Source organism: Chiloscyllium punctatum, chromosome 29, assembly GCF_047496795.1.
Source record: "Chiloscyllium punctatum isolate Juve2018m chromosome 29, sChiPun1.3, whole genome shotgun sequence".
Taxonomy (NCBI): domain Eukaryota; kingdom Metazoa; phylum Chordata; class Chondrichthyes; order Orectolobiformes; family Hemiscylliidae; genus Chiloscyllium; species Chiloscyllium punctatum.
Window position 1 is genome coordinate 73,994,698 of NC_092767.1, and position 12,135 is coordinate 74,006,832.

The 12,135-nt window shown below is 43.0% G+C and overlaps 1 protein-coding gene across 1 annotated transcript in view; it reads left to right on the plus strand.

The window, feature by feature from the left end:
• LOC140454576 (protein phosphatase 1 regulatory subunit 37-like) overlaps window positions 1–11,562 on the plus strand; it is a 52,943-nt gene extending 41,381 nt beyond the window's left edge. The window contains exons 10-13 of the mRNA XM_072549429.1: window positions 159–325; window positions 1,944–2,970; window positions 4,635–4,727; window positions 4,848–11,562. Of these exons, the coding sequence (XP_072405530.1) occupies window positions 159–325; window positions 1,944–2,970; window positions 4,635–4,717 (1,277 nt within the window). The 3' untranslated portion in view covers window positions 4,718–4,727; window positions 4,848–11,562. The remainder of the gene's footprint in view (window positions 1–158; window positions 326–1,943; window positions 2,971–4,634; window positions 4,728–4,847) is intronic.
• Window positions 11,563–12,135: the final 573 nt, after the last annotated feature.

The following is a 12,135-nucleotide window of genomic DNA, read 5'->3' on the forward strand; positions in this document are numbered from 1 at the left end:
CCCAAGTTAGTTGCTTGGCTACTTTCCATACCAAAGATTTAATCATCAGGTTTCTGGTACATTATTTACAGTTGTGAACATGAACCGTTTTTAACTCTGTTAGTTGTGGTGAATGGTAAATGGAGTTACATTGCTGTGTTTTTTTTTGTTCTCACCAGGCGCCGTGGCCGTGGCAGAATTCATTGCTGACAGTCCCCGCCTGCTCCGCCTGGATCTGCGTGAAAATGAGATCAAGACTGGTGGACTTATGGCTCTCTCACTAGCCCTTAAAGTGAACCATTCCCTCCTAAGGCTTGACCTGGACAGGGAACCCAAGAAAGAAACAGTTAGTAATCATTGTCTTCCTTGTTTTGAAATGGAATACTCTTTGCATTAGTAGCTACAAGAGCAGGTTAGAAGCTAGAAATTCCACAGCAAGTAATTTATTTCCTGTCTCCTATTGCCTGCCCACCATCTATAAAGCATATGTCAGGAATGAGATAGAAAACTCTACACATGCCTGGATGAGTGCAACTCCAACAACATTTGAGAAGCTCAGCACCATCCAAGACAAAGCAGCCAGCTTGATTGACATCTCATCCACCTTCAACATTCACTCCTTTCACCACATTCACGCAGTGGTAATGATGTTTACCATCCACAAGTTGCACTCAGCAAGGCGTTTTGACAGCACCTTCCAAACCTGCAGCCCTTATCTTCTAGAACACTCCACCTACAAATTCTTCTCCCAGCCACACATTATCCCTGACTTGGAATTATGCTGCCATTTCTTCACTGCCATTGGGTCAAAATCCTGCACCTTCCTTCCTATCTACACCACACAGACTACAGCAGTCCATTTGCTAAAAGGATATTTAGAGATGGCCGATAAATGTTCACATTTAGACAGCAATGCTCATATCCCTTGAACAAATATAAAAATAGAAAATCTTAATCTAAACTTATTTTCTGGGTATCCACTCCCCTTCTCTCTTTTCCCATTTTAAAGAATTCTTAAATGCAAACACACAAGCAAGTTATCTTCACTTTGCTGCTCCTCATCTGAGCTGCCTAGTGATCAGTGCAGGATGCAGTGAGTAGAAAGGTAAAATCTAATAGAAATGCCCAATCCACCATGGATTGGAGCAGGCTTGATGGGAAAGGTTGTCTCTTTCTGCTCTTTAAAGTTTACATATATAATGTAAAATTACATATACAATTCTGGTTTAAGGCCTAACCTTTCTATCCCTCTGAAAGGGTATTTACATGCAAGCCATTCTTCTTAATTAAGCTGTGATTTTTTTTTAAGCCTTTCCATGCTGTTTTAGTAAAATTATTCACACTTCTCATTTTTAAAATTCTACCAAAAGTGATTGCAATTTCACAAGAACTAATTCTGGCTCTTTACCATTTTGAAGCTTGATATGATGGAATGTTATCACCCCCGATAGTTGACTCAGCCTCTTGTGAGAGAGACACCATATCCTGTCTGCCTAAAGTGCCTGTGAATTAGAATTCACCAAATCCAGTTTTTCAGTGCTGTGATTTTAAAATTCTTGTGTTTAAATGATTCCATGGTCCCTCTCCTTGTTTCTATTCTCACTCTGCCCTACAACCCTTAACAATTTGTGCATTCCTCTGATCCTGGCCCCTCGTGCACCCTGATTTCAGTTGCTCCACCACTAGAGGCCAGCTGCCTGAGCCCTAAACTGACAATCTCTCCCTAGAAAACACACCATCTCTCTTCCCAGTCTCCCTCCCGCCCTCTCTTCCTCCCTCCCACTCTCTCTCCCTCTCCCTCCCGCCCTCCTTCGCTGTCTCTGCCTTGCCTAATATCTCCTCGTAGTTCAGTGTCAAGTTTTGTTGACTCTTGTCTGAAGCAACTTAAGGCACTTTATTGTGTTAGCATTGCTATATAAATGAAAGTTGATCCTATATAACCAGCCACCCTACTTTCTCCTCAGGTAAAGAGCTTCATTGAAACTCAGAAGGCTCTCCTCTCAGAGATTCAAAATGGCTGCAAGAGGAATTTCATCCTGGCAAAGGAGAAGGAGGAGAAAGAGCAGAAGATGCAGCAGTCTGCATCAATGCCGGAGATCACTGTGACAGTGTGCGACAATAAGGAGCCCCAAAAGAGCCAGGTCTGCCTGAAGACCCAGGAAATACCAGAGGGTTCGGAAAGTGAAGTTGTCCAAGAGACAGTAACCAGGAATGCTGAAGAGCTGGTTGGCACCAATGAGTCGACTGTTGCGTCCTGCTCTGTGGAGTGTAACCTGCAGCCTGCAGTGCAGGTTGAATCGGAACAGAGCCAGGAACAATTGAGCGTGGCTGGAATGTCCACCTCTGAGAAGCAGCAGCTTCAGAAGCAGGCTCCTTTGGAAACACGTTGTGGAAAGGAGTCAGTCACAGAAGGTGATGTGGGTGAAAGAAGTAGCCTGGCTGCTGTTGGTGATCAGCCAACGCTGATTGCCACTGAATTAAAATCTCCGGGGCCTGAGAGTCCAGTATTCATCAGGTCACCAATCGACATCACACCAAGAAACAACGAGCGCTTGGTGTCCAGTCCAGGCAGGGGACGCAAAGTCTTTTTTGTAACCAGGGTGGAGAGCCCACCAGAAAACCACAACAACCAGGACATGCAATGGCAGAATGAACCGCTGCAAAGCAGAGCGCATGCTATCTCCACTAAAGAGGCAGAATCCTCATCAAAGCCTTTACTTTGTTCAGCATCAGACCCACTGTCAACTTCGACTGTTCTAGATCCTGCCCTGGATGGTAGTTCCCAGACTGAGAGCCTGTCAGGCCTGGACAGAGGGGCAGATAACCCTGGGCACGACTTTGAGAAAGTTTGTGCCAAAGACTGCGATCACATGATACATGGGGCTGCCTTACCAAATGGACTGAAAGCAGAGCTTGTACAAAGGTTGCCTGAGACGACAGTGCTGACCACAAGCAAAGATGGTAAAGCAATGAGCTGCAGCACTGAGCATGGTGAGTGTGTATCCTGATAGGTGAAATCTGACTCCTGATAAATCAGTGCTAATGATCCACCATTGTAGCATTGCTTCAATAAATAATGCTCCACCTCGCTCTCCGAAGCTGCAAATAAATCCCCTTTTACGCAAATCCACCCCATTGCGATACTGAAACCAACAGAAGTCTTTGCATAGTATTCTAATCTCTAACTCAATTTTCGTAGACCTTAAACATTTATGATTAGATTTTAGATTAGATTCCCTACAGTGTGGAAACAGGCCCTTCAGCCCAACCAGTCCACACTGACCTTCGGAAGAGCAACTCACCATTTCCCTCTGACGAATGAGACCTAGCACCATGGGTAATTTAGCATGACCAATTCACCTGACCTGTACATCTTTGGACTGTGGGAGGAGCACGTGGAGGAAACCCACGCGCACACAGGGAGAATGTGCAAACTCCACACAGACAGTCACCCGAGGCTAGAATCGAACCTGGGACCCTGGTGCTGTGAGGCAGCAGTGCTAACCACAGAGCCACTGTTCCGTCCTTATTGTTATCTCTCTTTCACCCTTCAATTAAAGTCATAGAGATGTACAGCACAGAAATAGACCCTTCATCCATGCCAACCAAATAGCCTAAATTAAATCTAGTCCCATTTGCCAGCATTTGGCCCATGTCTCTTTAAACCCTTTGTATTCATGTACCCATTCAGAAACCTTTTTGAATGTAGTATTTGTACTGGCATCCATCACTTTCTTTAACAGTTCATTCCACACACTCATCGCCCTCTGCTTGAACATGTTATGCCTTAGGTTCCTTCTAAACCTTTCTCTTCTCTCCTTAAACTCATGCCCCCTACTCTGGGTGAATAGCCAGGTCTGTTCCCCAATCTGTGACCTTCATGATTTTATAACCCGTCAACTTCCCAATGCTCCTGCAAAACCAGCCCCAGTCTATTCAGCCTCTCCCTATAGCTCAAATCCTCCTACCCTGGCAACATCCTTGTAATAACTGCACTACTCAGTTAAAAACAGCAATAACTATTGGATAACCGGTCCGCCTTCCCAATAATTTTTAAATATCCTTTTTTATAATTTATAAATAATATAATTTTATAATTTAAGTTTAGGCAGAAGGCAATTAATAGTTGATGGCTTCACGTGCAGTTAATTGGACAGAACCCTAATTTGCCTAGCAACAGTTCATCATGTACAATTGACTGAAGTTGCAAAGTCTTTGCTTCTATTTCTCCCATGCTCCCTTAGTGATATCAGCAACCACCTGTACTGAGCAATATTGTCCCACAAGGTCTGAAGGTCTTGGCTAAGTTAACAATCTCTGCCAAATACCTCATGGAGATACTGTAAAAGGCCTGACTGTGTCTTGGCTCTGCTGATTCTGACCATCCTACACCCACACTTTCCCAAGATAGCATCTGACATCCACATACAATTATGAAATATAGGCACTCTGGTTCAGCATTAAAAAGGTTTCCTGGTGAAGTGAGACATTTCACAGGATGAAACAGCACTTTTGGCAAAGAACACAATTTTCCTTATTTAAAAAAGTAAATCTGTAAGATCCTTAAGATTCCCAGTGTTTTAAAATTTTCTTTTTCTACCTTGTACTGTTCTGATCCTTGTCCTATCTATGAATGGTTTTTGTTTGTTTTTAAGAGTTTACATCCCCCAAAACTGAAAAGGAGCTGGAGGAGTTATTGCTGGAGGCGAGTCAAGAGACATGTCGTGAAACATCGTGAAAGTGAGCAAGTAAGGCCGTACTTCACTTCCAAATATTTCGCTTGTGGTTACTTGTCACTTGCTGTCTTTTGACCCTCACTTATTGATGTCTCAGTATTAACTCAAATATTCACTTGTATTATTCCACAGTGAGTTTCAGGTCTTGCTGAATGTGTTGAGACTGTCCTTGAAGATTCCCCACCCTCTTCAGCACCAACAAAAGATGTATTTTCTCTCTTGCCTTCTCCTCATTGCTCTCGCTCTCTGTCCCTCTGAGCAGTGGCCATTGGACTATCCATTGTCAATTCACCTTGCTCTTCATGCCATTCCACCTTGCCTCCAGAGAAGGGGTTTCTGTGACCCAGTTTGGTTGGGATACAAACCAAAGAAAGCACCACCCAGGAAGTTAGATTGCTGCCGGACCCTGCCTGCTGCGGGTGAGTGGTGTCTCGCTTATGGAAATGGAGACCATCGGAACACGAGATGTGTCCGGGACCATCGAGTCTGGAAGAAACTGTTAACAGTGTGACTCAGACAATGGACGTTTGCCTTGGCAGTGTGTGCATCATGCCAGGGCTAGGATTAACACTATTCTCATTTACTGTAAACCACAAGTAGGATTTCACTTCACTCCCTTCATGTTTTTTGCTAGCAAGGGGCAGATCCACTATTCAAGAAACCAGCCCCTGTCTGCTTAATCCTGATTGTTGGTCCTCCTTGTGACCCTTCGTCTCTCCTGATAGTGAAAGGATTTGCACTGAGGAGAAAATCAGAAGCACTCAAAAGATCATTTTCAGCTCTGGTACTGTTTATGTTCTAGTTTACCAGTGAGATTTTTTTTATTTTGGATTAGATGCTATTTATTTTTAGCGTTGATGTTTATTGATGTCTGGTTAATGTTTTTAAAATTGGCAGTGTGGAATTTGCCTGAGGAGTTGCAGTTTGAATGCTCCAATTTTAATGCAACTTTTGAGTTAGCAGAACGGTAATGCCGATTGGGAAAAGCGTTGGAAGTCACTCGAGAACTACTTAACCACATGTAGTGATTACCGACATTGACAACTAGACTTTAACACTAATTGAACTTGCTGAATGTTAGTTAATCTGGTCATTGACATAAGTCATTGTTCCCAACCATTTGGTAAAAGTAGATTGATTACCTAGCGGTTTCTGTATTGCACTTATGAATCTTTGGTGGGGGGGGGGGGGGTGATTAAAAGCTTTGGATACATCTTTGATAATTATTCCCATTAAACTGCCAGACCTGCACAGTGATGTTTAGCAATTTGCAAAATCTTTTCCAGTTGCCAAAACACTTCTGCTTTTCACAGTTTGATTTGCGGTGCAGCAGACAAATCAAAATCTCCGTCCTTTTCAGCAGAAATAACCCACAGAGTTGGCAGCACTTGAGACTGAAAGTTGCTGCCAATAAATGGGTTGCTTTGCTCTTCATGGCTGTTTATGCACTTTGCTATATACCAATTTCCAGACATACCCTTCTTTAATCAAAGGTTCAAAGCCTGTCACTTCTGAACTGGTCACTGTTCAGAACCCAGCATTATAATAGCCTCCTTCCTTCCTGCATACTGCTATTGGAACAATGTGGAGGTGAATCTACCCTTTTCCTTCTACCTGATTATGTGGGTAATTGATTCGGAATCAATTAACTTGACATGGTGTTAAATAAAACAGAAAATGCTGGGGAAAGAGTTCCTGTATGCCAGACCATATTCCTAAATAGAACAAGCAGGTTATGAATTTTCATTTCAATCACATCACCAACCAGTACAGATGCTGACAGACCAGCTGTTTCATTTCCAGCATGTTTTTATTTCAAATTTCCAATATCAGAGCTTTTTGTATTGCTATGTGCAAATTCTTCAAAATGGAGGATAAAGCAGTCGGCCGGGAAACTAGAACAATGTTGTTCTGCATTATCCTACCACAGTTTCTTGTTTCCTGAGGATAGTAGTCAAACAGTGGCAATTTCCACTGGTCAGGATCTGTGTAGAATTTTGAACCTGTATTCAGCAATTTGTGTTAAATTCCCACAAAACTTAATTTTATTTTCTGTGTCTGGCTTTGTCTCTCTCAATCACTCACTCATGCATGTTCTCTCTTTTTCTCTCCCTCCCTCCCACACATTATCTGATTCGCGCTCTCGCTCTATCTCTCTCTCTGTCTCTGTCTCTCTCTCTGTCTCTCTCTCTGTCTCTCTCTCTGTGTCACTCTCTGTGTCACTCTCTGTGTCACTCTCTGTGTCACTCTCTGTGTCACTCTCTGTGTCACTCTCTGTGTCACTCTCTGTGTCACTCTCTCTCTCTCTCTGTGTCACTCTCTCTCTCTCTGTGTCACTCTCTCTCTCTCTGTGTCACTCCCTCTCTCTCTGTGTCACTCCCTCTCTCTCTGTGTCACTCCCTCTCTCTCAGTGTCACTCCCTCTCTCTCAGTGTCACTCCCTCTCTCTCTGTCTCTCTGTGTCACTCTCTCTCTCTGTGTCTGTCTCTCTCTGTCTCTCCCCACCACCACCAACCTACTTACACACTACCTAACTAAAAGCCATGAACATGATCATTAACAAGAAAAGAAAAGACGTTTTCTCTTCTTGGATAGATCTGAGGGAGAAAATAAGAAGCGACTACTTCCTTTAATGTTGTTTGAGGTTGTCCCTAGGACATAAAATCATACTTTGTAAAATCATACTTCACCCATCTCCCTCCAACACAAAATTTTCACTGTGAAGCCTGGGAAGATTGTCTCACTAAGACAGGGTAACTGAACTGAAGCAATACATGGTCTTGGTTGCTCCCCCTATTGCACAGGATGAATGGGGGATGTAAGAAGATCATTTGAGGTTTCTTGATAATAAAGTTAGGCGATCTTATCCAGCGCTCCCGATGGAAGGGATACTCCATTGTATTACCTCAGAATTGATTTTGCAAGGGGAGGGGGTACATTTAGAACTAATTGCAATTCCAACACTTCTCAGAAATTTTCTTTGAGTCAGTAACTCACAGAAAAGCAGAAGTTCTTAAGTTTAAATGATACAGCGGTCAAAATGTACTTTGTTGCCCTGTCAGCAATGGAAATATTATGGAAAGGCATGCAGACAGATTCTGTTAGGTACTGTGGGGCAGTGGGATAGTTATTCCCAATTCTACCTCGCTGTTTTGGCTCACTGTGTTACAAACCCTTCCTTACATAGGGCAAGGTTTTGTATCTGTAAAAGTGACAGAAAACAAAATGATGTGAACTTTGCTGGAACGCTTTTTTAAAAAATGCTACATTGTATATAAAGAAAATTAATATTTGAACATGTCATCTGGATTCCAATCAGCATTAAGTAAATCGGGCTTTTTTTCTCGTGATTTATGTTATGACCAGAACTTGATAGAGTATTTGTTTGTGTGTGTTTCTGCTACCCATTATTCAGAAATGTAAGTTTTTTGAGTTCTCAGTTTTGAAAGTAATGACAGCATATTCTGTAAGTATTTGTTGCGTATGTACATTTTACCCAGCTGAGCCACAACTGAGGTTATGTGGGGGGAAAGGACCATCCTTTTCTGACGCCTTATCCTGGGAATGGGACGAACATTTGAAAACTGGGTCATCTGCCTCCTGAAGTTTGATATTTACTGCAGTTTCCTGTGCTGGTCGTTTCCTCTGACTGTCTAGCAAAAGCCAGTGAAGCATTCTGAGGCAGTAGTTAACAGCCTGCCGACTGAGGTGATCCCAGATCTGGTCATTCTGCTTTTGAGACAAAAGTAAGAAACCTAAGAAGCAGCAACGCAACTTCTCGCTATCCACTGGGTTATCACACTTGGATAAACATTGGCCTCATTTTCAGTTCTGAGCACTGGAGGGTGCGGATCAGTCTTTTGTGAAATTGAAGGAGAGAAAGTAATGTACAAACTGCCTCAAAGACTGACTGCGATTGTAATGTGCAAGCCAAAGGTATGCAAAGATTTATGACTACCCCACATCCCCACCTGTGACCAGTGGTAAAGGACTGAGAAAGGATGGGAGAGAAGGGGAGAGCTTAAAATGTGCAAACACCTCCTCATTTCATAAAAGATTATATATGTAAAATAAACCTGTTTTGTGGGAAAGAAGGTTGGAAGAGTGGGTGAGGGTGTCTCTCTACGATTAATCCAAATTAAACGGGACGATGGCATCAGTCTGAAGGGCTGTATGTCAGATTCCAGATGATCTTTTAAGAAGTGCAATAAATGTTTCAGGGCAGTGCATCAAGACTTAACTGCATGCAAGTTACAGCAGGATATGTATAAATTGATTCTGTAACTTCCAAATGCTGAGGATCTGATTTCTAGTGTAACACTATGTTTAGAAATGAGCGTGAAATAGTGTTGCTGGGCTTCTTCATTTTTTTTTGTTTCCTGATGTTTTCTCCAGTCAGGAGTTTGTTGTAATAATAATTGTTTTTATTTTGCAGTGTCTGTTTGTTGTGGCAACTCTTGTACACTTTGGCTGTCTTAGAGATGTCTATTGAAGCTATCCCATGCCTAAATAGGCTGGATTTAATAGTTGTGGGTTGTTGGGGGAGGGGAAAGGTTTCGATACTTTGTCGTGTTCATATCCTGGCAACATGTCATTGAGTAGTTGGAGCCCAGATGTTGATACCTTTTCATTTCAGTGGGTTTTGTTTTTGTTTTAAGGGAAATGTCACAGGAATTGTCTGGAGTGCTGAATTCTCACTCGCTCGCGCACTCGTTCTCTCACTGTTGTACTCACTTGCTTTCATTCGCGCTCTCACTCATGCACTGTCTCTCACTCAGTCACGCTCTCGATCTCACTGGCACTCTCTCGCTTGATCGCTAACTCTCTTTCCCCCCCCCCACACCCACAGACAAGCAAAGCGATTCATACTGGCTTCAGGTGTCCAAGGTCCCATTGTTCAAGTTCCAGCAGGAGCATACTCATGTAAAACCAGAATTAATTACTATTCCAGCCAGTTCTCAAAGCTGACCCCCTCAGGGACTCATGCCTGAAATAGAATGATGATTCAAAATCAGAGGTAGGTGCTGCATCTGATGAGAATGAGTCCGTAATTGTGATGGTAAACACTGCCACTTCTGCGGAAACATGTCCCTATTTCACAGGAACAGAAATGAGAATCTGGTTTCTGAAATGTCAGTCAACACAATTAGAAATTGTGCAGCAGATCCAGACGTACTGTGTAAACGGAGTACACTCGAGCGGTCTCCTTATTACAAGGTCCCTATTTATTTACACTATCTGTAGTCGGTAATGCAATTCGTAATCGCTTGTAAATTCTAGAAGATTGATGTCTTTCAAGATCTGATCTGGAAATGACACTAATGTAGAGTTTTACGACATGACACCATTTGGGGAAAACTGACCTTGTCCCTTTAAGTGAACAAAGCAGCCATTAGTTTTAAGTGAGGAAGTTTATCTTTTGGAAGAGACACTCATTTATTCAGTGAATCCACTGTTAGGTTTGGGTCTTATGTATAAATTAACATCAGTAACATATTAAAAGCTTGTTTCGAAGCCTTAGACAGGTCAGGGAACTGCATTGTTCACAGCTGAGCTGTATTTGGTTAGGAAGGTCCGATTCCCAGTCTGGGCTAGAATGGCAGAAGGTCTTCAAAACGATTTCAGTGTGCCAGCGCTAGGGCGCAGAACTGTCAGACATTGTACCTGATTCTGTCTCAGCAGTCAGTGCACAGAAGCGCACACTGAGTGAAAACAGGAATGCGTATTTCTCTGAATACTGTAATACTCTGCCAGAAATGATGTAACGTGGCATTGATCATGCATATGAATAAGGGTCACCAGCATTGGCCAACAGAGCGAGGAAAGGAGAAACCGTCTGTTGTTTACCAGCTGTTAATGATTTATTTATCTTGAATGTTTGGGCTTGAGTGACACCAGACACTTGTTCCTGTAGGTGAGAAAGAGGGACATGTTAAGCTGTAAGCATCGTGAATATGTCCAGTCCGCACCACTGAAATGAATAGGAAGGGATGTGATGGTGACATGGGACACTAATATATTGAGATTTCTATATCACGCAGTAGTTGTATGATCAGAAATCACGATAATTGTGAATGACTGAATGGGGTTCGGGGAGAAGAACAAAGATTTTGTACTAGAACAATGATGATTGTTGCCGGGATTGGGGAGGAAGGTGTTTGGGGGAGGGATTGATTGTCCTCTATGTGGAAGTTGATGATTTCTGATAATACTGCTTTTAAAATGACTGTTATACCATGTAAGAATTAATGAGCAGTGAGGTTGGCCCTCCCAGTGTGGGGAGTGCATCAGGTGTGACACTGTGCCCAGCAGATTCTGAGCAGAGTTGTGTGTTCCCACCCCCCCCCCCTTCCTGGTGAGCAACCTGGCCCAGTATTTACTTCAGGCAAAAGGCAACACCGGCTTCATCCTCTCATTCCTGGCATTACAAAACAATTTGTCTCTGTTCTCTCCTAATTCACCAGTAAGTAATTCCAATTTAAATGGCCTTTTTGCTCCACCAGTGATTTTTTTTTTTACAGGATCTATTTCTGCTGAATGAATGGGGTTAGAGGTTCATCAAAACATTAGGATAAGATGCAGAACTGTGGTGTGACCAGTAAGCAGCAATCTCCCTGTCTGCAAACAGGTGCAGATTAAAGGAAAAATACATCGATTCTGCACTAGTGGTGATAATTTTAGTAATGAAAGAAGGGGACTGATAACTCCTGATTCAATAATTCCCTTTTTTTCCCCCTGCTCCAGAAGTAGAGGCATAGGTGGTGACAGCACCTGATGTTAGGGTTAAACCTGCTTAAGAAGCCAGGTTAAAATGCTTTTCCTGCTGCTGTCCTCTCCAACCAACTCCCCCCCCCCCCCCCCCCCCCCCCCACACCCCCTCCCCCACACCCTTCCTCCAAGCTCTCCCTCTTGCTTTGTCTCCCTCTCCTTTTCCCATAGATCTTTCTACCTACAGTCTTGCTTTCTCTCTGTATCCCTCCCCGTCTATCCCTCCACCCCCATTCCTTCATGTCTCTCTCTGTCTCACTCTACCTCCCCAATGCTCTCTTACTTATTTGTCTGTCCCTGTCTCTCTAGCTCCCTTTCTAATTTTCTTTGAAACTGCATCTTTACTCACTGCGTCTTGCTAAAACCCGCCGACTTCTCCAATTTAATGTCAACGTAAATTGCCCTAACCATTTTTCCGACAGGTAAGACCAAAGCAGCAGATTGTTTGCTGTCATTATTGTTAAATTCCCTGGCTATTAAGACCAACAGGAATTCAAACTGCCCCTTACTAAGTTTTTCTGCTGATTGACTGCTTAATGCTGCAAAGCTGATCTCTACTTTGTATTGAGTTTGCTGTTCTGCAGGGAGGACTCCTTTTCATTGTAATTAATTCCTGGCACCTAGTATGTCGCCAAAATGTCCAATCCCTTTTG